At 36.6% G+C, this 27936-nt stretch overlaps 3 protein-coding genes across 3 annotated transcripts; 1 reads left to right on the plus strand and 2 right to left on the minus strand.

Moving 5' to 3' along the window:
• Positions 1-1016: 1016 nt before the first annotated feature.
• LRP88_15000 (uncharacterized protein) lies at positions 1017-2478 on the minus strand (the record flags this gene model as incomplete). Its single annotated transcript, XM_083251331.1, has 2 exons — positions 1017-1543; positions 2088-2478. The coding sequence occupies 2 exons, from the start codon at positions 2476-2478 to the stop codon at positions 1017-1019; spliced, it is 918 nt and encodes a 305-aa protein (XP_083092891.1).
• A 625-nt stretch (positions 2479-3103) lies between these two features.
• LRP88_15001 (uncharacterized protein) lies at positions 3104-5701 on the minus strand (the record flags this gene model as incomplete). Its single annotated transcript, XM_083251332.1, has 2 exons — positions 3104-4708; positions 4883-5701. 2 exons carry the CDS (start codon positions 5699-5701, stop codon positions 3104-3106), a joined length of 2424 nt encoding a protein of 807 aa, XP_083092892.1.
• Positions 5702-11505: 5804 nt separating this feature from the next.
• On the plus strand, positions 11506-12627 carry LRP88_15002 (uncharacterized protein; the record flags this gene model as incomplete). Its single annotated transcript, XM_083251333.1, has 1 exon — positions 11506-12627. One exon carries the CDS (start codon positions 11506-11508, stop codon positions 12625-12627), a length of 1122 nt encoding a protein of 373 aa, XP_083092893.1.
• Positions 12628-27936: the final 15309 nt, after the last annotated feature.

The raw sequence follows: 27936 nt of genomic DNA on the forward strand, positions 1-27936 counted from the left end.
GCCGTCATTTTGTTTCTGACGAATTCGAGTTCTGTTTTCATTTCTTCATGTAGGTTTCGTAATTGGTCGCTGGTGAGGATCGCCTTGGGGTTGATGATGGCGTCTCGGGATTGTCGGTAAATGTCTGGTGTGAACCCGAAATTGGCGTATGCTGGTGTGACCTTGGTGCTTTCGTTGGTTGCTGTGTTGTAGGCTAGCTGGGCAGCTGGTAGCTTTTCAACCCAGTTGTTTTGCTCGTAGTTGATATAGCATCGGAGGTATTGTTCCAGTGTTTGATTCATGCGTTCCGTTTGTCCGTCTGTCTCCTTGTGGTATGCAGTGGAGAGTTTGTGATTGATTCCCAAGTATCCTGTGAGGCTCTGCCAGAATTTTGATGCAAATGGTGGTCCTCGATCTGTGATGATCTCAGTGGTAGTCCATGTGTTTTGGCAATGTGGAAATAGAAGAGATAGGCGAATTCTTCGGCCGTTGTTGCTTCTCTATAAGGTATGAAATAGGAGAATTTCGTGAGTCTGTCCACGATGACGAGAATGCTATCGTAGAGAAGTTTCCAGTGGCTGGTTCTTCTGATAGGGGTAGTTTGGTGATGAAATCCATAGTGATTGAGTCCCATGGTTGTTGTGCAACTGGGAGTGGTTGTAGTTTTCCGTATGGTTTGTGGCGTCGTGCCTTGGTTTTCGCGCAGAGGTCGCATTGGTTGGCGATGGTTGAAACAATTTTCTTCATATTAGGAAAAGTAAACGTCGTTTTGACTCGTTCTAGGGTTTTATTGATTCCTTGGTGTCCGTGTAGCAGGTGTTTGTGTATTTCGCGTACGAGGTCGTGTTGTAGTTCCTGTGGTACTTGTTGTTTGTCTGTTTTCTCATTGTCTGGGAGGTGTTGGTTGTATTCTAGGATTCTCGTGAGTAGTGGATTGCCCTGTTCCACTGTGTAGGTTGTTGCAATGATTCGTTGTGTGAGGTGTCCTTCCTGCGTGAACTGCAAGAGTTGTTCCTTTGTCTTGGTTCTTCCCGTGTCTAGGTCGGGGCGTCGGCTGATGGCATCGGCTCTGCCGTTCTCCGTTCCTTTGACGTGGATGATGACGTAGTCGAATTCTGAGAGGTATTCGGCGTACCGGGTTGGCGTCCGCTGAGTTCTTGTGTTTTCGCGAAGTGGGTGATGTTCTTGTGGTCCGTATATACCTTGATCTGGTGTTGGCTTCCTAGGAGATAGTGCCTGAATTCTTTGAAGGCGTTGACGATTGCGAGGAATTCTTTGTCGTAGATGGGGTAGTTTAGTTCCGCTCCATGTAGCTTGTGGGAGTAGAATGCGATTGGGTGTAGGAGTCCTTTGTCGTCTCGTTGTCCAATCTGTGCGCCTAGGGCGAAGTCCGAGGCGTCGGTTTCGAGTTCGATTGGTTGAGATGGGTCGAACATCTTGAGCACTGGTTCGCTCAGGATGAGTTCCTTGATTTTGTCGAAGGCGTCCTTGGCTTTGTTCCCAAATACGAAGGTCTTGTCCTTCTTCGTAAGTTCCGTCAATGGTGCAGCTATCCGTCCGAAGGCTTTGAGGAACTTGCGGTAGTAATTGGCGAATCAAGGAAGGCTTGTACTTCCTTGACGTTCGTTGGTTCTTCCCATTCCTTGACCGCTGAGACCTTCTTGGGGTCCATTCGTATCTCGTTGTGAGAGATGATGTGTCCGAGAATTCCACTTCCGGGGCGTGGAATTTGCTTTTCTCGGGTTCCACTAACAACTTGGCGTCTTGTAGTGTTTGCAGTACCTTGTGGACGTGTTCCGTGTGTTCTTCCTCCGTTTTGGAGAAGATGAGGATGTCATCCAGGTAACATACAACGAATATGTCCAGATGTTCTCGTAGCACGTTGTTGATCATTCGTTGGAATGCAGCAGGTGCATTGGTGAGTCAAAGGGCATAACGAGGTACTCGAATAGTCCGTACTTAGTACGAAAAGCGGTTTTCCATTCGTGTCCTTCTTTGATCCGAATAAGGTTGTAGGCTCCTTTGAGGTCGAGTGCTGTGAAATACTTCATGCCAAAAAGCCGATCCTTCAATTCGCTGATGAGAGGTAGCGGTGTGCGATCCTTGACCGTAATGGCGTTGAGCATCCTGGAAGTCGACACAAAGCCGGAGCTTTCCGTTTTTCTTCGGAACGAACATGACGGGGTATCCGACAGATGACTTGCTTTCCCTGATATATCCTTTCCGTATCATGTCTTCGATGTATTCCTTCAACACTGGTAGTTGTGCTTCGTTGAGTGGGTAGAGTTTGCTGAAGCCGGGTTGCTTCCCATCGATGAACTCAATTTCTAGGTCGTAGTGTGTATGCTCGGGTAGGCCTGTTTCGAGTTCTTCCGCGAAGAGTTTCTTGTAGATGCGATACTGCCATGGAATGTTCTTGAGTCGCTCTTCTTCTTCCGGGTTATCCTGTGGTTTCTTTTGTGGAGCTAGGTCCTTTTCGAGTTCATGAAACTGTTGCATGACTCGTGCGATCATCCTTTGTCGCTGTCGTTTTCGTCCTTTTTGATGTTTGTGTCTTGTCCTGTGGGTGGAGAGGTGTCTCGTGTTGGCCTCTGCCTGGCTTCTCCGGTTCCTTCGGTAGAAGTTTGAGATCTCGTGTCGTATTCTGAGTCGTCATTTGCTGTGGAAGGTGTCTCATCGTTGAAAGAGAGCACTTGGCCAGTCTTCCAGTCGAAATGTGGGTTGAATCGTTGTAACCATGGGTACCCGAGTACAAGATCATGTTGCTTGTTCGGTACAACGTCGAATGAAATGCCCTGGTTCTTTCCTTCAACGAAAACTTTGAGGTGATCAATCTCGCTGTCGATGATACCGTTGTTGTAGTCGAAAGGGGTTCCTTCTAGGTTGACAACCGAGTAAGGCGTCTGTTTGTACCTCCATGGTAGCCTGAGCCTATTCGCCGTTGTCGGGTCGAAGTAGTTCTGCTCAGCTCCGCTGTCCACTAAAGCGTTCAACCATTCTCCTCTGACTCGTACTTTCAGTTCTAGGCATCGTCGCCTGTGTACTCCGGTGGTGGAGTAGAGGGCCTTCTGGGGTAATGTATTCCCTTGTTCATCCACCCGTCGCCCTGTGTCGGATGGGGTGTCTAGTTTTTTGACATTGCCAGAGCGTAGTTTGTGTGATCAAATTCACACTCGCTGTTTGCGCAGGCGTCGTAGTCGTGCGTGTCGTCCTTTTTGTGCAGCCAGTCCTGGTACTGCCGTTCTTGTTCGGCTCCGGGGTCTTCTTCGTTTTCCTGGCTGATCGTCTTTTGCCAGTCCTCGATCTTGTGAGTGATCCGTTTCTTCTCCTGAGTGGCGTGGTAGAGTTTTGAAGAATATCGCGCGTTCGCGACGCCGATGGATTCATACCAGTGTACCACTTTGTACCCTTCCGTTTCGTACCATAGGTAGGGTTTATGGTTTGGTTGATGTGGTAGTGGGACGGGGAAGCAATCTTGCTCTTGCTTCTCCTCTCGGTGGGTTTCGCACCAATGGTGTTGGCACGACATCCAAGAGATGCTAGCATGCTCCTGGTGTGTCGGGTATGTCCTTACGTCGTCTCGTGGATTGAAAGGTGCTTCCGGATGTCGAGGGTTTTCGGCCAATTCCCGATGGTAGGCTCGAATGCAAATTTCTTGCTCATCTGACGTTTCCACATGTTCTCGTGCGGTCTGGATGTACCTTTCCCTTAGGCTGTTCCAGTACCTGTTATTGTTTTCGTCGTACAGTTGGGGGTAGTCTTCCTCCTCCCATAGTTCTTTGTCGCTTTTCCGGGGCTTCCTAGAGCGCTCCTGGCGTAGTTCTCTCTGTAGTTGTCGAGCCTTGTGCTCGAACTTAGTTCGATTGATGTTGCTACTGCTTGTCTTGGCAATCCAATCATTGCGTGGCAGTCTGCTGTGTTGGTCTGTTTTTTGTCGTTCGCAGATTTCATCGTATTCCCGTGATGCCTCAATCTGGTGTCGAGGGCATAGGGTATGGTTGCACCGTGTGGGGTCATCTTGTCGGCAGTCCCTTCGGTGGACTGTGGCGGGCACCAAAAGTTGTTCCTTCTCTTCGTATCCCACAATCCATTTCTTGTGGTCAAATCCTTCTGCGGCGGCTTCTTGGAAGTCGGCTTGTTCGTTCGATGGTTGTTGTGCTGAAGGGGGTGTCGTGGGTTCTTCGATTTTGGGTTCGGCGCGTCTGGTCACGGCGATGGTACGTTGTGACATCAAGTTGCCTGGTTGCTGTCTTCCCTTGTTGGGCTCTGGGAGTGGTTTCCATCCCACGTGTTCTGTAATGTGCGAGCGGTTGTTCTTTTGAGGTTTGACTGGTTCGTGGAGTCGTTCCTTCGTAATGTTGTTGATCATATAGTTGCCTTCCGCCTGTTTTTCTGAGAGGTATACTTGGCTGTGTGGCATGTCCAGCTCATCTGGTTGGATGCCGGTTTTGTCGTATCCTTGTCGAGCCATTCCGAGTGTTCTAACGGTGCGGATGGCCGTCTGGGGTTCGGTATCTGCCCAGGTGGATCTTACCTGTTTCTTACCTTCTGGGAGGGGTTGTCGTGGCCTTGGTTGATAGCGTCCCTCCTCCGTATCCCGCTGCTTCTTTCGGCATTCATTTGCCTTGTGTCCCTTCTTGTGGCAGTAGTAACATTCAATGTCCTTGCTGTCCTTCTGGGCTGCTCCAAGTTCCATAGGTCCTGCGTGGGTCCCGTAGGAGGTGTTGCCCTGGTCTGTTCTCGCCTTCGAGATTGGTTGGCGTTGTTCTTATTGCCCCAAATTCGTCCTTTGTTGGATTTTTCCATGCGTCGTTCAAACTGTCGGTTGTCGATCTTGATAGTCATGTCGATGTAGTCCTGGAGATTGTCGGGTTTTTTCCGTTTTGCAGAGTTCGTCCTTCACCTCATCCTTGAGTCCTTCGTAGAAAGCAATCTGAAGGGCACTTGTTCCCCAATTGAGAAATGAGGTGATTTGTGTGAACTCGGCTGCGTAGGTCGAGGCGGCCTTTGTCTGTCGCAGGTTCTTGAGTTTCTGCGTGGCCTGTTGTTCTTCATCGATGGTTCCGAAGTTGCGTCTGATCGCTTCTTCAAAGTTTTCGTATTCGGCGAAAAGGAGTTGTGTTTCCTCGGTGGGTTCATTCCCGAGAAAGTCGCGCAGCTTGGGTTCAAACCAAGTGAGTGCGTTACCCGTGAGGCATCTGCTGGCGTGTAGGACCTTGCTTTCGGCACTGGCCATCCTGGTGGGAAAGTACCGTTGGTATGCTCTGAGGGACGTAAGAAACGTCCTGACGTGGGTGGCCTGTCCGTTGAATGGTTCTGGGTCCTTGGGTTTGATGATCTCGCCGATGTCTTTGTGGGTAGTACCAGCGGCGGTGTGCTCGAACGTCAGGTTGCCGAGATCGTGAACCTGCTGTTGTGCCAGGTCATTTTGCTGGGCTTGGAGCGTGGTGAGTCGGTCGATCCGGTTCTGTTGTTCGTTGATTGTTTGCTGGTATTGCTGCTGTTGCTGTTCCATGGCTTGGCGGAAGCGTTCCTGCATGTCGTTCATGGATGCCTCCATGCTGGCCAATCGTTCCTGAGTGATCCTGGCGTTGTTGCGTGCGCCGTCCAGGAGGTTGTTATGCTGGATGCTCAGGTGGTTGTACTTATTTCTGAGTTTGCGGACTTCATCTTCGTGTGAGGCCGGGACGATGTGTTCTTCGCCATCGTCATCAGTGTCCATCGGGATGTTAGGTTCCTCTGGTTTGGTCGCGGGCTGTCCCTGTTGGGGGTGACAGGCAGCTTGCTGCGAGGGGTAGAAGGAGATCCAGTGTTGGGTGCCATGGTAACAGTATTGCTCAGAGTATGCAGTACACTACTGAACAAGAGCTATCAACGTGTGACGATCGTGTGTTTCCCAAGGGATAAACCGGTCGTGCAGGGTTTATGTTGGCAGAGAGTGCTGGGCGTAGTCTGAGCAATAGGTTGTAAGTCACGTCTGGTAATATGCTCAATGGTATTGAGTGTAACCAAGTTGTATTGATAGCTGAGGTAGCTAGTACATAAGAAAGTACAATGAGCGTGTTCTATATACTTGGGATCAATCCTTGGACCGACGTTCTCTGGGTTCGGTCCATTGGTAGGGCCGACGTTTTCAACGTTCGGTCCTGGGACCCATGGGAGCGACGTTCGGTTTCCTCGGTCCTGCTTAGTCAGAGTGTTTTCTGCCATGCTTCCCCGCCTGGCCCATGTCATGGCCGTGACAAATTAGGCTATTGCGATGACTTAAAATAGCTAGACTAATAATAAGACCGGGCTTAAGTGGCTTAAGTACTTTAATTAATATATAGCTAAGCGATTAAATAGTTATTATTATCTTTTAATCCTTAATAGCTATAAAAGTAATTACTTTATTAAATTTAAGAAATATTACTAAGAAAATAAAATTATTAAGCTTTATATATTACCTTATTTATTTTATTTACTTTAATTACTTAATATTAAATACTTTAATATATTTAAAAATACTTATAATTAAGAAATAAAGCTTTTAATTAAATACTTTATAACTTATATTTTAAAAACTAAGTTCTTTCTAGCCTTTTATATTATATTTTAGGCTATTATAATAAAAAAAATATTAAGTTAGTCTTTAAAAAAGCTAGGCTTATTTATCTTAACCTAGAAAGTATAGTCTTAAAGCTTAATATATAGCTATAAACTCTAATGCCGCCTAAGGAGGTAGCTAAACTATTAACCCCTTAGGTCTTAAAGACTTTAAAGACTATACTTAAGACTTAATCTTAGTTAGATTACCTTGAGAGGTAAGTAAAAAGATATAAAAGTAGCTCCCTAGAGTTAATTCTAAAAGCTATATAGTCTTTTTTTAAGGGAATAAAAATAATTATATATAAAGTTATTTTACTTAAGGCTAAAATTAAAAAACTTAAATAAGTAAATAAGATATTAAGTTAGTATTAAAGAGTAAAAAGGACTTAATTATAAAAAAGAGAGGTAATAATAATAAAAAAAGAAAAGTAAGTAATTAATTAAATAAATATTAATATATAGGTAATAGCTAAATTATTAAGGAGTAATAATTAAAAGAGGTTAGTATGACTAAGAGTTTAATATTATAGTATTTATAATAAGCTTAGTTATAATATAAGAATATATTAGGTAATAATTAAGATATCTAAAAAAGAATATAATAAGTAATTTTAATTAATAAAATAATTTATAGTATTTTTATTATAATTTCTATCTTAAAAGTATAAGAAAAGTATAATATATACTTATATATAATATATACTTATTATATATATTATATCTTTTTTTTAATATATTTTAATTTACTTTACTTCTTTTTAAATACCTTAGTATAGGCTTATAAGTACTTATAAAATAAAAAGAGATTATTATTATAAAGTTACTACTAGGCTAAAAAGCATAGTATGCTATTTTAATTAATAGTATTTCTCTTATTACCTATTATATTACTAATTTAATTCGCCCCTTTAGTGCTAGCTATCTAAGAGCTATGCTAGTATTTTTTTTACCTTATCTCGCACCTAGGGATTTGTTGTTTTAGGCCCTGTATAATTGCTCTGAGGGTGATCATGTTGAATAAGAGGAGCAATTGCGATCGTGCTGAAAACTAGTGGCACGCCCTGTTTTTTAGCGCAGTTGAATTGTTCAACAGATCATATGCCTTCAGTGGCCGGCCGGGTGATCTCCGGATAGTCGGCAGACTAGGCTTAATTAGGAAGGCCACGTCGTGGCCCAAAAGGGAAAGAGGGGATTCCCTTAAGAACAACCACAAGTAATTTACACAGGTTGAAGGATCAGCCTACTTTGCAACAAGATTATTATAAGATAGAGGCTTGCCTAAGCGAGCATATGGATCGGCCAAGTGTTAGCAACCGAGGCATAAGTCAGGGAGGGGCCTGAATGTGGGACGGTAAATCCGTTCCGTCCCCGTCACGGTTAAACTCGGGACAAGTGAGATGGTGGCAATCAACCCAAAGATTGATTAGCTCGGGTCCAGACCCAGAGGACTGGCGCTCTCGAGCACGGCGCGGAGATGTGATGGTGCCCCCTCGGGAGGATAACCCTGTGTCAATCCCTGTGCGCTTGCATTGGTTAAGTTACAGGTGAACTTCGGCTCTGCCACTACGACTCGAATGCAACCACATCAGGCGGCCATTGTACTATCTCCTCTGCTGTGCTAAGACTACAGCGGGGTCACGACCAGGGTGTCAGCCCAATTAAAATGCGCAAAATGAAAGGTATTTATTAGCCCACCTAATTTATATGATAATAAAAGTCCCAGCAATCTGCGTTATTACAAAGTGCGACATTGCATTGCTCGCAGCCACTTCGTGACTGCGGCACCCTGGCCCGCGGCCTCACATTGCCGTTGATGCTCACTAACGGCGGCCTCTTGCTTCGTGACCTGATTTCTCCTAGCTATTGATGCTAACAAGCGAGGCAGGCTGATGGGCTTCCTCGTGAGACGCGTTTATATAGGGAAATAGGCGTAATTTCGTCTCTAGATCGGTATCTTCGCCTTGACTGACTTCGTGAGTGAAACCTAGCAATTAAACCATTAATTACGAGCTCTCGCCACTTCTATTGCACCTTGATCTTATCCTAAGTAGGCTGCCTATAAAGCTGCAGACTGTAGCTGTTGCCGATCATAATCTCGAGCAAGAAGGACCACGCGAGAGCCTGCTAAGCGCCGCGCCGATACGGGTGTTTATAACCCTGTGATGCCCTCAATTGGTCGCTCCGATCTACACCGTTCATCTAGTTATTATAGTCGGCGGCAATAGAGGGGATTTCGAACTCCTTGATCTTCTCATTGCCGAAGAACCGCTAGATCGGCCGGGCATGGGTGTGTATGGTGTTGGGCCTTTTTCTCTTCCGTAAAATGCGCTCTTGACCGGTATATAAGCTCATCATAAAGAGCATAAGGGCGTTGTCTTTTTAAGCGATTTAATTAACCTAGAAGATAACTAATTAGTAAGGGAAACATAGCTAAAATGCGTCTCTAAAGCGTATAAGGTTATCCTCTATGGGGATTATAACCACCTCGTTAAATCTAAGAAGCCGGGCATTATTTATATTATCTTTTTTAAGCTGCCATATGGGGCGATAAATGCTACTATTTATATATGCCATATCTATGCCGGCGTGGCCTAAGATGCAGAGGACTTATAGGAGGTTTAGTGAGTTAAAAAGGCTATTAAAAAAGATATAATAATAATAATCTTAGGGAAAGAAGTTAATAAGAGCTAGTATAACGCTCTATATGGGGTTAAGAGTTATCTTTTTTTACTTCTTTGTTATCTTGCTTTTTTTTTTTTTTATAGCTTTTAATAATATTCTTAGCTATAGCTATAGGCCGTGATGCTTTTATTAAAGTATATAATTCGTAATAGGCCGATAGGACTATGTTTCTTCCCTAGACTATGCTAAAGCTACTATAAGAGGATTCCTTACTAATTAATACCCTAGGCTTTAAGCCCTAGCTTTATTAGCTTATTCTTTATCTTAGTTTTCTACTTAGACTAGCCTATATATTAAATTATTCCCTTATTAATAAAAATATAACTCCTTAGCTTAATAAAAGATAAAGTAATACTCTAGAGAATATTAAATTACTTAGCTATAGCTTAGAAGACTCTAGGAATATTATTATAGTAATTAAGAAGTAAGAAAATATAAAGATACTAGAAGAGGAGCCACTAGCGGTTAAAAGTTATATATTTAATAATAGAGTAATTTAGCTATTAGTAGCTAGAGTTAGCAATCTTCTAAATATCCTTAACCTTGCTTTCTTTAAAGCTTCCTATGTAGAGGAGTATTACTAACTAGATATAAAGCTTAGGAACCGTTATTAGCCTCTACTTGCGAAGGCGGGCCTACGGACGAAGTGGTCGCTTATGGAAGAGGCCGGCAATCCAGATATTGGTATATTGAACCCATCTCTCAACGAGGGAATAAGGGATAAAGTGCAAGAAGAAGTCTAGAGGCTTGTTAGGCAGCTCTTTGACCCGTAAGGCGCGATAAGTGATGTATTATAGTTAAAAGTTATAACCTCTCTGTGTGGTTGCGGGGAGATTGGGTCTGCACGTGACATCGTCGGGCTACAGCCGGCTGCAATTACGGTCTTCAATAAAGCTATTGTCATCATAGGCATTAGTAATTGGTGCTTCCTTAGGTACCGATGGCATAGTTAATGTTTTAATTTAATAGGAAATTGACGATATCTCTTAGTAAAATCTATGGTGTTACGTCGAGGGGTAACTTGTAGGTAGCGGAAGGTACCTTGTCAATGACGCGGCCAAGTGGGGCTCGTGACCTGCTGTAGTCTTAGCACAGCAGAGGAGATAAACAAAACACACTTGGCGTCGCTAGCCACCACACAGGTTCAGCTTACTACTCAGAGGGAGCCGCAAGGAGTTAAGTGCGCGGTTCCTGTGGATTCTGCGGTGCCCTCTCAGGATCAATGTGAAGCGCTTCGCAGGTCTAAATTTTTTCTATCTTCTCAGGTCAAGCTTAAGCAGTTAGAGGAAGAAGTGCGTGTATAAATGACTAATTTATTGGTACGTAGATACCAACGTCTAAGCATTGATTGACTGGATACTTGAATGTGGCTGCTCTTAGGTCATTCTTAAAAGCGGCAGGTGATGATCGCTTTGACAGTCTAAGAGCTAACCGTTGGAAACCTTAGAACGAAACCGGTCCCCAAACCCAAGCCTTGATTAATAAGTCCAAAATGTGCCCAGAGTATTGCAGGTCAAAAATCATTCAGAATGCCCAGCCATGAGTCGCGCACGGGACAGCCAATAAGATGCCTGAAACTTTCCGCCGCAGCACGCTGCCCCCTGCATGTTTGCGGGGTAAATCGCTAAACCGGGAGACTGGGCCCAATGGTCCTTGGACACCCGAACAGAGCGGGCATCCACCACAGCGAAGTTGCGCCCCATAATCAAGATTTCTCGGGTCTAGACGCGATCCGCAAACGGCGACATAATAGAAACATGTCCTGCGGGGCCTGTCGCGGAACCACTGGCCCTCATCTAGTGGTCCAGTGTGTGGCAAATTCAACCGCGCCGAATCCAATGCCCCCTCTGGGTCAAGCCACAGGTTCTAGCGCAGCCACGTCTACAAGATGAAATTTCGACATTAGCGTCATGTGCAAGCTTGCAGCGCATTAACAAGGGCCCATGTTCCTGCCTTGGCTGCTGCTGGAGTTCCCCCTTCCTACTGCATCCTATCCTTCTTCTTTGCCGTCACAAGTTGAGTCAACCGGTACACAGTACACATCAGATCTCTGGATCCAGCGCCAGCGCTGCTCCATAGCATTTGTGGGCTTGATCCGATTTCTGAGCTCTCGGCAGGTCCGTATTAGTTCCCGAGAGTGACTCAAAGATGGTCGCTTGAGCTTGACCCTATATCCGCCCTAGAGGCAATATTGACAAACACGAACAGACAAAAACTGGCTCTCTTTCGGATTCAGAACCTAACCTAGCCGGCCTAATGGGTTACTCAGAAAATCTCGGGGCCGGTAATTCGGCAAGCCGTGAGGTTAAACTATATATTCCCATCGCCGTTTGCATGAGCATATCCCTGTACAACGTCATCGAGCTTAATGCCCTCATCTTCACAACCTTTGAAAGACACAAGAGCCTTTACTTCTGGAGTTTTCTCGCCGCTACCAATGGAATCGCACCTCATACTATCGGGTTCTTACTTAAGAACGTATTATACTCGGATAATTTCATCTTATATATCACCCTTATATCTGTCGGCTGGGTGATGATGGTTACTGGCCAATCGCTTGTTTTATATTCGCGACTCCACCTTATTTTCTGGAATCAGTTCTGGCTGAGGCTTGTCCTGGCTATGATAGTCACTAATGCTATCATCTTGCATATTCCCATTATCATCCTGATGTACGGCTCTAACAGCTCTCCATCAAACCCCTGGGTTTACCCTTACATGGTCTACGAAAAAATCCAGGTTACTATGTTTTTCCTTCAGGAAGTTATTATTTCGGCTATCTACATCAAGACTTGTTCTTCCTTCCTCGGCACCCAAAGCGCTTTGCATGGAAATGGTGTACGAAAAATGCAGAGGCACTTGCTGTTAGTCAACGTCATTATTATCCTCCTTGACATTCCGATCCTCGTCCTCGAGTATGCCGACTTCTACGACTTTCAGACCGCCTACAAGGCCATTGTCTATAGCATCAAGCTCAAGCTAGAGTTCAACATCCTGAACCGCCTCGTCGAGATGGCAAATAGCAACGACATCTCTGGCTTACGCAGTCAGGGTCCTGATACGGACACTGCGGCAGTCATACATTTGAACACGTTCAATGACGATGCGTCTGGCGGGAACGTCTCACATCGAGCTTATGCCCATGGCGGCGAGCATGGCGACACCAAGGGTTGGAAGACAGGAGGATTGAGCATGTATAATGGCATTATGAGGAGTACAGAGATTACTGCAGTTGGCATTGAGCGTGGAGAAGACGATAATGAGAGTATAGAACGCAGGTCGATGGGAACGGGACAGTCTCACTATAGGACGACGAATCGTATGGGCGGGCTATCGAAGTCGTCCTTGAAGGTTAATCTAGCTACTAGGGGGTTTTAGTAATAATGCTTTAGTCTCTTAAAGTTTCTTCTTATTACTTATAAAAACTATTAGTTAAGTATTAATAGTTATTTTTTATAAAAGAATTTTTTTATAATATACTTAATAAGCGAGTTAAATAAATAAGTGAATTAAATACTTTTCTTAACCTTTTAATTAGAAATCATAATAAAAATACCATGAATTATTTAATTAATTAAGACTACTCACTATACTCTTCCCTAGATATCTCAATTACTACCTAGCACGTTCTTATATTATATCTAGGCTTACCGCATACTCCACAGCGCCTTTCCCTTAGTCGCGCTGACCTTCCTTAACCACCACTTCTCGACGATTTGGCCACTACCTGCGCATTAATATCTATCTAATTAATTACTTGCCTTTCTTCCTCTATTATTATAACCCCTCTTTTCTATAATTGGGTCCTTTCTGCCCTCCGGCGCCGGCTTAGTATCTCATTTGCCTCTCGAAGGTCTTTGACCTTAGCCCTTACTAAAGCCATCTCATATATAACTGCCTTTGTTTCCTTCGCAAGAGACTTTAAAGCTCCTAGAATTAAGTCTAAGGAGCTACTCTTATGCCTTCTGATTTATCTCTTAAGGTATTTAGACTAAGATTAAGCCTTAAGCATGGTCTTTGGGGTCTTTAAAACCTAAGGGGTCGACGGTTTAGCTTCCTCCTCGGCAGGCGTTGGAGTCCGTAGCTACATATTAAGCTTTGAGACTATACTTTCTGGGTCAAGAGGAATAAGCCTAGCCCCTCTAAAGGCTATCTTAATATTCTTTTTTATTATTATAGCCTAAAATATAGCATAAAAGGCTAGAAAGAACTTAGTCTTTAAAACGTGGGTTATAGAGCATCTAATTAGATGCTTTATTTCTTAACTATAAGCGTTCTTTAGCACGCTAAAGTACCTAATGTCAAGGGGCTAAAATAGATAAGATGAATGATGTAAAGGTGTGGGCCTAATCGGCACGATCAGGGTGATATCAGAGATGGAAAGGTAGATTCCGTATTGTTATTAGACTTCAACTTGCCGAAGCCTCCACCGAGTCTTCGACGGGAAGAGTTTGACGTGGCCTCTGGCCCACGTAACTATCTGATAATTTCCCGACCTGCCGGCGAAAGCCGGCATAACCCGGGTGTTCTTACAAATTGTGACGATCGTACTGGTCCTAAGGGGGATAAACCGGTCGTACTGGTTTATGTTGGCAGAGGGGACGCTAGCGTTGTCTTGAACGGGGTGTGTGTCACGTCTGGTAATGTGCTCAAGGGTATTGAGTGTAACCAAGTTGTATTGATAGCTGAGGTAGCTAGTACATAAGAAAGTGCAATGAGCGTATGCTATATACTTTGATTGTTCTGAGGGGAACGACCGTGGATAGGAACGCTGTCGTTCCTGGATCGTGTCGTTCCTGGAACGACGTCGTTCCAGTGTACTATCGGTCCTTTGTCTGATAGGTGTGTTGGCCCTACGGATTTGTGGAGACCACGTGACGTAACCGCGAGGGTCGTAACACAAATGAGAAGGCATATAAAGCCTAATAATCTTATTCTCCTCGTAATATCTCTTAAATTTAATAGAGTAGTAACTTTCATGGCTATTAAGGATTAAAAGACGATAGCAATTATTTAATCGCTTAGCTATTATTAAACAATTCAACTGCGCTAAAAAACAGGGCGCGCTATTAGTTTTTTTTAGCACGATCGCAATTGCTCCTCTTATTTAACAGCTATGCACCGATCAAAGTGCTTAAGCCACTCGAGACCGGTCTTGTTATTGGTCTAGCTATTTTAGGTCATTGTAATAGCCTAATCGCCCGGGAGGTTACTTTCTTAGTACTAGTTAGCGAGGTGATATTAGCCCGCACTAATAATAAATAGCGGGATTACTTAGCTATTTGTATTAATTGCCTAAATAATTATAATCTATTCTTAGTTTCTAGGCTATATTAATTTTAGCTTTTTATACTTATCTATGCTTATAATAATTATTTTACTTTAAATTATATCTATTATAAAGCTAGTCTTATTAATATTATAAATATTATTTAATTAAATATTATACTTTATAATTATATTTACTATAAGTATAAACTAGTTAATATATATAATAAGCGAGTGACATAGATAAGTAAGTAATATACTTATACTATGCACTAAAACTATAAATTTTAAAGCTTAATAAAAACCGTAATAAAATATATATAAGCTTAAAAAAAGCATTTTTATAAACCTATCTCTAAAAAAATATATATATGATTTTTTAAGATTTTTTTAAAGATTCCTTTATATAAAAAAAGCTATTTATATAATGCAAATAAACTTTTTTTTAAACTACCTTATAAGAGATTTTTTTTAAAATTTTTATAAAATTATAATAAGTTTATTATAATTAAATTAGCCTAATTCTAAGTTATTAATTAATTAAAAGTTAAGCTAGATTTTCTAGGATTTTTTTTAAATTATTTTAAATTTAATATAAATCCCACTATAAGATAAAATACATCACTCGCTTGTCTGCGTTGCTCGCTTATTATATATATTATATATAATAATTAAGTCTTTGCACTTAGCTCTCTAGTAATTATATCTTTAAAAAAAAACACATCTTAAGCTCTAAGTATTACTTAATAAAGTTTAATGCCTAGCGCATGCTAACTAGTAATACGTCATAGTCGGCAAGTAATTAATTAGCTATTTCTTTTATACCACATAGTCAAGGGGAAAATCCTCGTGAATCTAGGTTAAGAATGAACTAAATAATAATTTATTCCTCTAGATCAGATAGTCGACGCGATTAGGGGATCTAATTGTTAGATAAGACTGTGTACACGAGATTAGTCAGATCCGGCATATCGTCGACGAAACCTCGGCGAAGCCTCGGAACTTAGAATTGCCTCTTATGGCAGCCCCTGAGTTAATTAGCTACAGGGGCAACACAATACAGATAATCAAGGCAGAGCCCTACTTTCTGACAATTAAGAGTCTTATTCGCTAGGGAACTACCGATCTATATATATACCCTAACCGCGACGGATTGCCTAGGGCTCGCTAAATAAATATTAAATACCACTATAATTAAACTTATTAATAATAATGACTAGATTACTTAGTTTAAAACCCTTAAGACTAAAGCTAAGAATAAAGACCTCTAGGACTATATTAACCTAACTAAGAAAGATAAATTATCCCTTAATTTAAAACCCCTAGTACGCCTAGATATAGCCCTAGCTCCGGTGATTACCTGCCGAGTTACCTTAACTTTATAATAGTCTAGAAGTAACTCCCTATAGAGTACCTAAGGGACTATTATAATAGAAGATATTATAATCCCTGTTATACTTTTATATAACTATAGAGTATAGTCTAAATACTTTATATCCCTTTTAAAGAAGAAATAATAAGTATTTATTATAAGATAGACCTTATATAAATATCTCTTAAAGAGCTATAAGGAATTTAAGCGGTGGGTAGCTACTATATAGGACTAGGTTATAGATATTATTAGTAAGCTAATTGCTTGCTATTATTTTAATAAAAATACTACCCTTAATATATAGATTTAGTCTCTCTATACTAAATTTTCTCTTGCGGAAAGTAAGTATAAGCAAAAGGCTCGCTAAGTTTACCGCGAATTATTAGCTAAACCCTATTAATACTAACTTAATATATATAAGGCCGCTAGGGAGTGGCTAACCTAATAGAGGGCTGCTATTAATAAGGCTAGAGACGTGGGCTTATAGGAGGCTAAAGAGGCAGATTAGTAGTTTATTAACCTAGCCGGGGCCCTAAGAGTATCCCCTCTAGAGTTATAGATTAATGCCTATGGGGTTATAAAAGTTAGCTAAGTATAGATAAATAGCCTAATAATCGGCGAGGTATTAGTAGATATTAACCTTATAATTACTAATTAACCTAAATAAAAGAGGATAAGAGTCTCTTATAGAGCCTTTTTATCTACTAAAGAGGTAAATAAAGAGGAACCCTAGCCCTAGTAGAAACTAAGAAGAGCTTAGTAACTAAGAGATAATAATAAGAAGCGCCCTCGCCGAGGTAGTAGTGAAGATAAGGCGGGTAGGTATAAAGTATATAAAATACTATATTAGTTATTAAGGTATTTTTATGCTTTTTTAAAAAAGGCTTTCTTAGGGTTTAAGCTAATTAAAAGCATTATAGAGAAGGCTTAGGAATATATTATTAATAATAAAAATAAAATAATAAATTAAATTAAAAAAATTAAGTTAAAAAGCTTAATATAATTATAAGTAATTAATATAATAAATATAAAGACTAGCTTAATAATTATTAAAAACTATCCCCTATAAAATAATATTTTATTTAACTTAAGAGCTACCTTATACCTATTTAGAGATATTACTTAAATAAAAAACCTTAAGATAGCCCTTATAAAAGACTTTTTTTAATTAAGTATTAATTAAGTCTTAATTAATAGCTATAAAGAGGTAATTATTAAATTAAAATTAGCTAAAAGCTTATTAATTACTCTTACCCTTTATAATATAGCCTTATGCCTAACCTTAATAAGTAATCTAATATTCTTTATAAGACTTTAAAAATAAAGGTTATAATAAGATATAAGACTAGGGAGAAACTACCTAAGGCAAGTAAATAATAATTACCTTAGTAAGGTCTTAGAGATATAAGGGTAATAAGTCCTTAAGTTTAAAAAACCTATAAAAAACTAGACCTTAAAGAAAGTAGCTTTTATAGCTAATAATTAACTAAGGTATTACTAAAAGAGGGCTTATATTACCTAGATAACTTAATGCCCCTTACTAGGGGATATTCCTACCTAGTATAAATAGCTAAGATACCTTAGCCCTAAACCCCTTTAGTACTTAGTAATAGCTACCCGCGGGGTAAGATTAAAAGGGGAGATTCCCTAAGGCACTTAATATATAACTATAATAGACTATAAAGTATATAGCATAGCAAAGGCTTATTAAATAATTAAAAGAGCTCTATAAGAAGCTATAATAGAGGTATAACTTAGCGAAAGAGTAGCCTTAAACTTTTACTTAATAACCTAGGGTTACGCGGGCTATATCTCTATATAGCTATTTATTAATAGAGTAATAAGTTACTTATAGGACTACTATATAATTAATTACTTTACCTCTATAATACTCTTAGTAATTAATAAGTTCTTTAAGATATTAAAGGTATAATATTTTATCTAGGTTAAAGTTATTAAGTATAATAATAAAATTATAATAATTTATCTATAAGTAGCTATTAAATTATAAGAAAAAAGGATATAATATAAACCTTTTACTTTAAATATATAAGCTTAAAATAAAGATATAAAGAAGGTAATAATAATTATTATATAAAAAAGTAAGGCTATAAGGATAGGGGTAAAGTTATTTAAATACCTCTAGCTAGAGATAGTTAAGGCTATAATATACCTCTATAATTATATATTATTTATTTACTAAAGGCAAAAAACCTTATATAAGCTCTTCTATAAATATTTTTAAACTAAGGCCTTAATAAAGCCTAACCTATCTTACTTATAATTATATAGCTATAAAGCCTTTGCCCTTATAGTAGAGGCATAACTATAAAAAAATAGGCTCTAAAGATAGGCGCCTAGGGCCTAAATAGGGTTCTTTATAGGCTATATATCTAGTAATTCCTTTTAAATTTAAAACCCCTTATAAAAAGAAGTATTTATTATAAGAGATATAACTTTTAATAAAAAGTAATATTTTAATAAGAAGTTAGAGAGCCTTTAGGATAACCTATTAAAAGAAGACTTAAAAGTAATATAAAGGTATATTAATAAACTAATAGTAGCCTAAGAGCTATTATAGTAATAAGTATTATAGCTACCTAATAAGGAATTAAATAAAATCTCTAATAACCCTAGGGACCTTTTTTAAGAAAATAAAAAGTATTTAATAATAATTAATAAAGCCTTAAGTAAGTATATATAAGTAAAGTTTAAGTTATTATTAATACCGCTTAACTCCTTACTAGTAGTATTTTTTTATATCTTAGCTAATAGCCTAGGTATAAAGAGGCAAGGAGAAAGAGATAAAAAATAAATTAAAAAGCTAGCGAGTTAGAAATTACTTACTAAAGATATAATAATAAATAAAATACTATTTAATATAGTATTTCTAGTAAGTATATATAAGAAATATAAGAGCATTTAATAAAAGACTAAGATAAGTTATTAAATCTAATAAGGCCTAGCTAGCCCTAAAGGATTATTAAAGGGAGAGAGATTATTATCCCCTTAATACTAACTAAGTACGGGAAAGCAAGATACCTAAAGGGATAAGATAAGCTCTATACTTAGCGAGGTATTAAGGCCTAGGGTTAGTATATATTAAAAGCTCTTAGAGTAACTCCCTAGCTTATATATTAATATTAGAAGTTATTTATACCGGGATATAATTACTAAAGCTAAGAAGGTATATCTTTAGAGTTATAAATACTTATAGTTATAATTTAAAGTTTCTAAAGAGTTAGTAAGAGGTTATTAAATACTTAGGTATTACTAGGTTTATATCTATAAGTTAAATAAATATAGCTAGTTTATTAAGATTAAAATATACTTAGTAATTTATAGTAATTAATAAATAAAAAATAGCTAAGAAACCTATATAGTAACCCTTATAGGGATATTATTTAAAATATTAATAATAATAATAAATAGGTTTAATTATAAGATATTATAATATAATATAATTAATACCTTTATATATATTACCTTAGATAAAGATATTTATATAAAGATACTAAGAGGTTATTAAAAGCCTAGTATTATTCTTAAACTATATAAAGCACTTTATAGGTTATAAAGATCTCTCTTATTATAATAAAAGTACTTTAAAAAAAAGCTTATTAAAAATAGGGTTTCATTAAGTACCTAGTAAAGACTATTACTAGACCTATAAAGATATTATATTTTTCTTCTATATAAATAATTATATCTTATATTTTTTAAAGTCTTTTAAAAAAAAAGGCCTATAATTTAATAAAGAGCCTATAAAGCCTTTATTATATAAAAGATAAAAAGCCCTTATAATAATTCCTAGGTATTAAAGTTATTAGAGATAGGGAAAATTAATACCTATAGCTATCTTAATTAATATATATTAATAAAATAAAGTAATTACTTACTAAAGGATTACTAATATATTAAGCCCTAATTTTAATAGCCTAAGGGGAGCTATTATTATACTAAGGGCTCGCGAGTAAGAAAAGCATATAAGCTTATTAATAAAAGGTTAGGATAATTATATATGCTTTAATAATAACTCAGCTAAATATCACCTTTGCCTTAAGCTAGCTAATAAGGTTTAATTAAAACCTAGGCCTAAAGCACTATTAAGCAGCTAATAAAGTAATCTAGTATCTATTAGAAACTAGAGGCCTCTCCTTATAATATAAGTTAACCTTAGGAGGGGAAGATAATATACTATAAGTAGCATTAAATATAAGCTTCGCTAATAATTTATTAGACTATTAGAGTTTATAGGCCTTTACTATAAGGCTATTTAGTAGTATTACCTTATAGAGGGCTAATAAGTAAGATATAATTATAATATTAATAATAAAAGCTAAACTATTAATCTTATTATAAGCCGCGAAGGAGGTATTATTTATTAATAAATTAATTTTTATTTTATAAATTAACTTATTTTTATTAAACTCTTAATAAGGCTATATTATACCTATAAAGGTAATTATTTAATATAATAATAAGTAAATAATATACCTAGTAAAATAAAAACTTATATAATTATAAATTAAGCTAAGATATATTAATATTTATAATTATTAACTTAGGTAAGAAATTATATATAAAAAGGTAAATATTATATATAACCCCTTAGCTTAACTCTTTATTAATAGCTTTATAAAAATCTAAGTATAAAATTATTTTAAAACTTTATAAGTTAGTTATGCCTTTATTAATATTTTAATAAAATTAAAATAAAATAAAAAAAAAATAATTATATATAAATAAATTTATAAAAAATAATATAAAAAATAAATACTTACTAAGACTTAAGTAAGTTATTAATATAAGAATTACTTATATAAATATTAAAACTCTTAAAATTAAAGATATAAAACCTATATATATATAATATAAATCTATAAATATTAAATAAAAATAAGTAAAGACTTATTAATAGGCTAACTAAGAGTTAGTAATAAGGAGAATAAGAGGCTAGCGGCGCTTATTAAGTTAACCACTAGCAAGAGCGGCGCGCTTCTTCGGCGTAGTCTTACCAATAGTTTGGCTAATAGGCGCGTTGCCTATGAAGTCTATAGGGCAGAGAGGCGCTACGTTAATAATACAGCGGCTAAGGGTAGCCTTTAGAGCAGCGTGCTTAGGCTGATTAAACTTCTTAGGGAGAGTAATCGCCGAACCCTCGGTCTCGAGATTAATATCCTCGCAGTTGGCCAGGGCCAGGATAGCGATCTTTAGGCAAACGGCCAGCGTATCATCGCGGGCGTACAGAGGGGTAACAGCGGCAACGCAGGAAGTCATCTTAGCTAGGGAGAACTGAGTACTAGCCTAGAAAAAATGTTAGTAGAAGACTTAGCGAATAATCGCAGAACCTATGGATTGGAGATACTATAAGGAAAGTAGCTCACAGTGGGAAGCTAACTCTTACTGCTAAATAGAGGCACCGAGGACCTCTGTTCTACTAGAAGTAGGATCCCGCGTCTTTTCGGCGAGGCGTCGCCAAGCGGCCCCCGCCTCTGCAATGGCTATATTAGCCCGGTGAATCTGCTGGTGAGTCTAAGGAATAGCAGGCGAACCATCGGCAGGGGGGGCAGCGGCAGCGGCCAGGCGGTCAGAGACACTATTAAGAGCCTCCTAATACGCCTAAGCAGCGCCGAGGAGTTCGCGAGGGATCTATAAAAGTTAGCGATAAATATAAGGCAAGAAAGAGAAAAACTTATAGCGCTATACTTCTTCTTATCCACGGTATATATAACGTAATGGCTCGGCGAGGTATTAATAACGTACTAGAGAAGGAGATAGCGGGAAATATATTAAATGCAGTAAAAATAAGGGGCCTCCCCGGGGTTATAGCTGGTCTAGGTCTTCTAGGGGTCATAAAGGAAGACCTTTAAGACCTTTGTGAAAATAGTGAGATAAGATATAATATAAGGGCTTAGTGAAATAATAATAAAGGATAAATAAATACTAGTAAGTATAAGAAATTAAAATAAGAAAGGAAGATAAAGTGATTAAATTAATAAAAATTTAGCGAAGGGCTAATAAAGCTAAAAATAAAGATATTAAAAGAAAATAAAAATAAGAAAAATTACTATAAAGAATTTTTAGAAGGCTAGTTATAAAGGGCAATATATTATACTTAAAGCTATTACTAGCTATTACTATTAAGTATTAATAACTTAATAAAGCACTAATAATAAGTTACTTATATTAATTATAGGGCTATATTTATTAAATAATTAAGATAAATAATAAAAATACTTTATTTATTATAAATAAAAAGGCAAAAATAAGGTAATTATTTTAAGAAGGATTACTAAGTATATAGCGAAACTAATAAATAAGAAATATAAGTAAAAAAGAAGGTAAAAGGAATTATTTATAGCATAAAGCCTCTACCTTTATGCTAAAGGGGCGTATTAGATAAGACTATATATACGAGATTAATTAGATCTGGCATATCATCGACGAAACCTCGGCGAAGCCTCGGAACTTAGAATTGCCTCTTATGGCAGCCCCTAAGTCAATTAGCTACAGGGGCAACACAATACAGACAATCAAGGCAGAGCCCTACTTTCCGACACCAATCGCATCGCGATTAAATGCCATTCTAACGGCGACGTAGGCGATGCTTAGAGATCTTATAGGCCTTTGCAGCGCGTCAGATGCTTAGCTTTGGGTTATTTTAAAGGGCCTAAAGGGCAAGAAGGGTTCTAGCCTCAGTATTTAGGTCTAATATATTAAGTGGTAGAGAATTAATTAATTAAATAAAAAGTTAAATATAAGAGAGAAAAGTGCGATGCATACTTAGATGCAATGCATGCTTATTATATATGTTAGCTTTTTTTAAGTTAGTAACTATTTTATAGCTATTTTAATTAAGCTTAGAAATCTTTATTTTTAATATATAGTATACTTAATCTACTTACTTATCTAATCTACTTGCTATATATATATTATTTAAGTAAGGTTATTTAAATATAATTAATAATTATAATTCTTTTTAATAAAGCTCTTATTATTATAATATATATAATAAGCGAGCGTCGCAGTCAAGCAAGCGTTATACCATACTGTATAGTAATAAATAGCTAATATAACGGTCTAGCTAAGTATATTAATAACTAGCTAAACGACTCTAATAAGTATCCTAAAGCTAAGGAAGAAAGGAAAAGAAAGTAAAAAAGGAGAAGTAAAAAGAGCCCCTTTTAGCTATTAAGCTTATATAGGTCTTAGTCGAGAGTGCAAGCCAAGACCCCCACGGGCTTAGCCTATTATAATACCCCCCTCCTCTCCTCTTCCAGGGGGAGGTTTAGATCCCATCCTGCTATACTAAGCCTCATAGCATGCTAAAGCTGCTATATTAACTATTTAATTAAGTGATTCTTATATTAGCTTTATATAGCTTATTTATTTTACTAGGGCTTTTTATTACTTATATACCTTCTTAACTTATAAGATCTCTTTAACTTTATATTCCTTACTATTATCTATTAATATAATAAGTAACTAATAGTTATTAAACTGCTAGGAAGGCAATAAGTTATTTATAGCTAGCTATAAGAGGGAAATATAAAATATATTATAGATCCCTAGGGGGGTATTAAGGCGATAAGTATATAATTTAATAGTCTTAAGGATAATATACTTAGCTAAGAGCTAATTAAACTTCCTAGAGGGTTAATCTAAATATATATAATAAAGTCATAGCTATACTTTATCTCCTAGTTTAAACTATTAGATAGTTACTATTAGGTATTTGCGTTCTCCTCTTATTACTCTTACGCTAAGGCTATCGCGGCCTATGCCTATTTAGTAGCTTCTTTTAGTCTTTAGATAATAAACTCGGCCCGAGCTACTAGTAACTTCCTATCTGGTCAGAGCTATTTATTAATCTCAATAGGTTCTAGGTTATAGCCATATATAAGGAAGAATAGACTTAGTCCTATAGATATTACTAGATGGTTATTAATAGCCACTGCTACTGCAGGTAGGAGTTCGTCCTAGTTATCCTATGCATAGGTAGCAAAGATATAAATATATCTCTTAACCTCCTAATTAGCCCTCTCTATAGCTCTATTAGTCTCAGGGTGCTAGGCTATTAATAGCCTCTATTAGATACAAAGCAGCTTATATAGCCTCTTCTATATTTAGCTTATAAATTAGGTCCCTCTATTTATTATAATTCCCCTAGGGATACTATGGTATTAGATAAAGCACTATAATAAGGTCTTAGTAATAGCACTAGTTATAATCTCTTTTATAAGTTTAAGGATAATACTCTTTAAGAGATAGTTTATAATAACTATAAGGTTTATAAAATTATTTAATTAAGTAGGTAAGAGGTTTATAATAAAGTTAATAAATATCTCTAACTAGATCTAGTCTAGGATTAGGAGTAGCTTTAAGAGGCTATAGTATTTCTCTCTTTAAATAGTGCTCTAGCTATAAGTATTATAATTTTATATAAATTACTATATGTCTAAGTTAAGTCTTAGCTAATAAAACTATTTATTAATAAGGGACTTTAATATATCTCGTCCTAGGTAATTAATAAGCACTAAATTATATATATCTTAGATAATCCTTATATAGAGTAGCTTATAGCTCGGGACTTATATTTGCTTATACTAATAAAGCTATTCTCTCTTATTAATTAAGTATTTAAATAATATAATAAGAAGTCCCTATTATAAAGGTAGCTACCTTTTGCCTTATTATATAGCCTTATAGATTAATTAGTATTAGTTATATTACTATAATCCTTAGTCCTATAGTTATTATAATTAATTATTAGTAAAAGAATTCTTAATTTATTTATCTCAGTTTACTTCTTAATCTCTAGGTTAATCTATATTACCCTTTAAAATATAGCCTACTTTTCCCCTTATAATTAGATACTTCTTATCTTTCCTTTCGCTTAGCTATAAGAGCTATAAGTACTAGCCTCTAATCCGGTTATCCTTATAATCCTCTAGTATATTTTACTCTCGTCGTGAGAGGATATCTAGGATAATAGCCTCTTTGCTAGGTTAGAATTAGATTATAAAGTTAAACCGCGATAATATCTTTACCTAGTAGACCTATTTTTTACTAAGTTATTACTTTTTTATAAAGTATTAAAAGTTAAGGTAATTTATAAGGATTAAGAAAGAGGCTATATTCTTTAATTTTATATCTTAGTATTTTAAATAATAAATAATTATAAATAACTTTTTATTATAAATTAAATAATTATATTTAATAAGTAGGTTTTTTTTTAAGAAGAAAGCTATTAGCTAGAGGGTTTTATTTTTTTTTATTTATAAAAAAATACCCTTAGTAATATATCTAAAAGAATTAATCTTAAGGATTATTTCTTAGTTAGGGTTTTATTAGGCTAGTATAGGTATATTAATAAGGAGTGCTTTAAGCTCCTTAAAGGCTATTTAGTAATTATTTAATTAAATAAATATAGCCTCTTTTTTTATTAGGGCTATAAGAGGTAATATAATAAAGGAAAACCTTAGGATAAACTATTAATAATAGTTTATAAAGCCTAAAAACCTTTTAACTTCCTTAATTAAATAGGGCCGCTCTTATAATTAAATTACCTTTACCTTCTCTAAGTTAACTTAAATTTTTTACCTAGCTTTAATAATAAATCTAAGGTATTTAATACTTATAGTCTTAAATTCGCATTTATTAATATTAATTTATAGGCCTACTTCTTATAACCTCTAGAGGATTAGCTTTACCTTCTTCTTATAATTAGCTAGGGACCTATCTAAGTAAATAAAAATATTATTAATATAAGCTAAGTAAAACTTATCTAAGTAGTCCTATAATATATAATTAATATATTATTAAAAAGTTACTAGGGCGCCTATAAGGCTAAATAGTATAACTAGCTATTTATAAAGGCTATACTAGGTATAAAATACTATTTTCTACTTATCTCTCTCTTATACCTATACCTTATAAAAGGCAGTAATTATATCTAGCTTAGTTAACTACTTTGCCTTAAATAAGAACCTTAAAGTCTCTTTAATAAGTAGTAATAAGTATTAGTCCTTCTTAGTAATTATATTAAGACCTTAGTAATCTATATAAAACTATAAGCTACCCCCTAGCTTCTATATAAAGAGGATAGGGGCTAAGGTAGGGGAGCTACTAATATATATAAATCCCTTATTAAGTAACTCTATTAGGGTTCTTCTAAGAATAATTAATTCCTCGCGAGATATTTTATATAGGGGGCCCTAAGGGGGCTTTTTTCCCCTTTTATTAGGCCCTTATTTTAATAAGATCTTATAGTTAGTACTAGGTTAATATAATAGTAATTAATTAATAAGCTTTTAATTAAATACTCTTAAGAACTTATAATAATACTTAAGGAGCTTTTCTCTTAGATTTAATTTCTTCTTTAATATAAGGGCTTTTTTAATATTTAAGAGGCTTATAAAAAATACTTTTAGGCTATTATATTTTCCCTTTTATTTCTTAATATATTAAATTAGACCTATAAAAACTATGCTAATTAGGCCTAGTAAATTAGGTTATTAAAAGCTCTTAGGGTTTTATTTACTTATTTAGTAATTATATAAGCTTATATAACATATATAATAAGCATGCAACGCATCTAAGTATGCAATATACTTTTCCCTCCTATACCTAACTTTTTAATTAATTAATTGATTTTTCTACTACTAAATATATTAGACCTAGATACTAAGGCTAAAACCTTTCTTGCCCTTTAAGCCCTTTAAAATAACCTAAAACTAAGCGTCCGATGCGCTGCAAAGATCTATAAGGTCTCCGAGCTAAGGCTGCGTCGTCGCAGACAGGGAATCTAATTGCGATGCAATTGGATTCTAAAATCACGCCGATTATCTGATCTAGAGGAATAGATCATAGTTTAGTTCATTCTCGACCTAGATTCGCGAGGATTCCCCCCTTAACTGCGTGCTATTGAAGAAATGGCTAATTAATTGCTCGCCGACCGCGACGCGTCACCTATCGGCAAGCGCTAGGCTTATAACTTCGTTAGGCGACACGAAGAGGTTAAGATGCGTTTTTTTTATAAATATGACTACCAGAGAGCTAAATACGAAGATCTAACTATTATTCGCGATTAGTTTAGGCTCGTAGAGAGCATAATCGCGAAATATAGTATTAACCTCGCTAATATTTATAACTTTAATGAGACTAGCTTTATAATAGGTCTAATTATAAGCAGAATAGTTATTATAGGCATAGATAGGCGTGGAAAGCCAAAATCAGTATAGCCTAGAAACCGGGAATGGATTATAGTAATCTAAGTGATTAATGCAGAAGGCTAGGCGATCCCGCCGTTTATTATCGGTGCGGGCTAATATTACCTCGCCAACTAGTACTAAGAAAGTAACCTCCCGGGTAATTAGGCTATTGCAATGACCTAAAATGGCTAGACTAATAATGAGATTAGTCTCGAGTGGCTAAAACACTTTAACCGGTATATAAGCAATTAATCAATTAGTTCCTATTATCTTTTAATCCTAGATAGCTATAAAAGTTATTACTTTATTGACTTTAAGAGATATTACGAGGAAAATAAGATTATTACGCTTTATATGCCACCTTATTCGTCTTATCTACTTTAGCCTCTTAATATTAAGTACTTTAACCTACTTAAGCAGGCTTATAGTCGAGAAATAGAGCATTTAATTAGATACTCTATAACCTATATTTTAAAGACTAAGTTCTTTCTAGCCTTTTACGCCGCATATTAGGCTACTATAATAGAAAGAAATATTAAGGTGGCTTTTAGAGGAGCCGGGCTTATTCCTCTTAACCCGGAAAGTATAGTCTCGAAGCTTAATATATAGCTATAGACTCCAATGCCTGCCGAGGAGGTAGCTAGCCCTATGACCCCTTAGGCGTCAAAGACTCTAAAGACTATCCTTAAGGCCTAATCTCAGTCTAAATACCTCGATAGATAAATTAAAAGGCATTAAAGTAGCTCCCTAGAGTTAATTTTAAGAGCTCTTAAGTCGCTTACTAAGGGGACTAAGGCAATAATGCATAAGAATGCCTTATTAAGGTCTAAG

Source organism: Fusarium phalaenopsidis (assembly GCF_050370095.1).
Source record: "Fusarium phalaenopsidis strain FUZ10S chromosome Unknown contig_32458, whole genome shotgun sequence".
In the NCBI taxonomy this organism is placed as follows: Eukaryota; Fungi; Ascomycota; class Sordariomycetes; order Hypocreales; family Nectriaceae; genus Fusarium; species Fusarium phalaenopsidis.